Genomic DNA, 2,266 nt, shown 5'->3' with positions numbered 1-2,266 from the left:
CTTCCCAAGAGCTGAATCATCAGTGTCTCCCTTAGTCAAGTTAGGTCATGGTGTTGGCGCAATATTTTTGGTGTTAGGAGGGGGAATGAGGAGATTAACCCCTAACGATACTCTGCCGTTAATTAACGAGCCGGGGAGACCAACGGCAGGAGATTACTGCCATTGTTTCAGTCTGTGCTGAGTCAGCACAACGTGCCTTCGGTTTATCTCACCAAACCTACCTGGTTTTTTGTCACCGCTGGCTGGTTTTCGAGGGACCCATAGCAGCCGGAGGTGTGATTAGCACAGGCACCGCACGGGTACGACTTTCTCACGCCGGGGCGGGCCTCCCGTCTCCATCGAGGATATCAGCTGAGTGCAGGAGCGAACACACCCGCAGCCCCACAGAGAGGTGCTCACAGCCTAAGCCCGTGCCCGTATGGATGTAGCTGGAGGAGGGTCCCTGCCTCTGGAAGTTAGCCACTGCGCAGGCTTTGGGTTAAGCCCTGAAGCCAAGGTGGCCAGGGTTGGGTCAGTCCCAAACCATGCATGTGAAGTCACCCACTTGATTGCAAGGGACTCGTAAAGGTTTCACCCAGCAAGAATCTCCTGACCGTTTTCACTTTGAATACATCCCGAGAATTTTTTAATGCCACCAAGTCCTGTTGTAGCCAAAGCAGGACACACAATAAGCCGTCCCTCCTTATTTTGTTTGGTATCTGTTGGTCTTTGTCCTCTTGATGCCTCCTCACCTGGTCCCCTTCCATTCCTTAGTTCACCACCGGCACCTGTAACGATGTTACGGTGCATAGCTGCGAGCTGTGCGGCAAAGGCTTTCGCTTGCAGCGGATGCTCAACCGTCACATCAAGTGTCACAGCCAGGTGAAGAGACACTTGTGCACCTTCTGTGGAAAAGGCTTCAACGACACCTTTGATCTGAAACGACATGTCCGGACCCATACCGGTGAGAACGCATTCCCCGGGGGCTTGCGGGTGGCTCTGGGTAGCGGGAGGTGGGAGAAAAGGTGAGATGGGACGAGGAGAGGGTGAGGGTAACCTGGTAAGACAATAATACAAATCCCAGGTAAATAATTGCAAAAAAATAGCGGGGATGCAGTGGAGGGAAGGGAAAGACGTGCATGTGGACAGATCAAAGTCCTGGGACTAACGAAATCTGAGGAGAACCTATGACATCTATGTGAAGCAGTGTGGGTGACATCGAGATCCGGTGCAGCCGCGTGGTGCCGCGCGTGGGTCAGCAAGATCAGGATAACCCACCTGGGATAATCCACGCGGGATAACTCACCGCACGTTCCTGCGAGTGCAGCATGTACGGGTGTGCGGAGGCAGGCGGTGGATGAGCATCCTTTGCCCTCTAGAGGCAACAAGCAACAGTTTCTTGGGCTTTTGCTGTTGCGAAGCTTCCTCGCTGGCTGTCCCGCAGGATAGGGTTATGGCTTGATTTTGCCACCGTCTGGAGAAACCAGAGCAAGCGTGGGGAAACCAGAGCCTGGGGAAACCAGAGAGTGGGACGTGCTGTTTCTTCAGGGAAACCGGGCAATGCTTCTGACTTCTGCTATCCCCGTGGGCTCCATCGCTGCCTGCTGTGGGCTACCAGCTCTTCCAGTCCCCTTTCGGAGCTGTTTCCCTCTGTATGTCCAGCCATCCAGATCAGTTTGGCCACCAGCCTGAACCATCTCTACTCACTTGTCGTGAGGGTCACAGCACGGGTTGAAAATCAGGAGCAGTGGGTTGAAAAATCTCCTGACAGCGGCACCGGCTCTGGATTGAGGGGGGAGTAAAAAAGTTGCCTTTCATCTGGGCTAGTTCCCTCCTCCTTGCTTGAGTCTATACCAGGTGTACAGGCACAGCTGAGGATGCTGCAATTTAAGCCCGTGATGACTCTGGAAGAAAGAAAAATCATCCCTTTCCTTGCTTTGCTCACTCCTGCTCCCATATGGCTCCCCCGGGCTGGAGAGATGCGCTTGCCATGGCTGCTCTGCAGCGGGGGCCTGAGCCCACCCTTAATAGTGGCGGTTGTGTTGCTTTGAACCGGCTCGGTCGCCTGAAATCCAGCTCACCGATCACAGAAGTTCTTGTCTGAACCCGGAACAGGAAGGCGGCCGCCTTTTTGTTTCTCTTTCTTTTTCCTGGTGGAAGCGATGGCTTAAATACATAAATCAACCCCATCCTCACCAAGCAAGATGCTTTCTGGCAGACCTTGCACAGCAGGGCACCCACAAGATGCACCCACTGCATCTCCTCGGGCACATTCCAGCTTTCCAGA

General features: G+C 53.9%; 1 protein-coding gene across 1 annotated transcript in view; it reads left to right on the top strand.

Annotated features, from left to right (window-relative positions):
• Positions 1 to 753: 753 nt before the first annotated feature.
• The window catches only part of OVOL2 (ovo-like zinc finger 2), a gene marked incomplete at its 5' end in the record, with an annotated part of 4,397 nt that continues 2,884 nt past the window's right edge, over positions 754 to 2,266 (top strand). Inside the window, one exon of the mRNA XM_009696598.1 lies at positions 754 to 943. Within this exon, the coding sequence (XP_009694900.1) occupies positions 754 to 943 (190 nt within the window). The remainder of the gene's footprint in view (positions 944 to 2,266) is intronic.

The sequence above is a fragment of the Cariama cristata genome, unplaced genomic scaffold (assembly GCF_000690535.1).
Source record: "Cariama cristata isolate BGI_N322 unplaced genomic scaffold, ASM69053v1 scaffold27553, whole genome shotgun sequence".
Classification (NCBI taxonomy): Eukaryota; Metazoa; Chordata; class Aves; order Cariamiformes; family Cariamidae; genus Cariama; species Cariama cristata.
The sequence above is the reverse complement of the archived record's forward strand: the minus strand, read 5'-3'. Positions and strand labels throughout refer to the sequence as shown.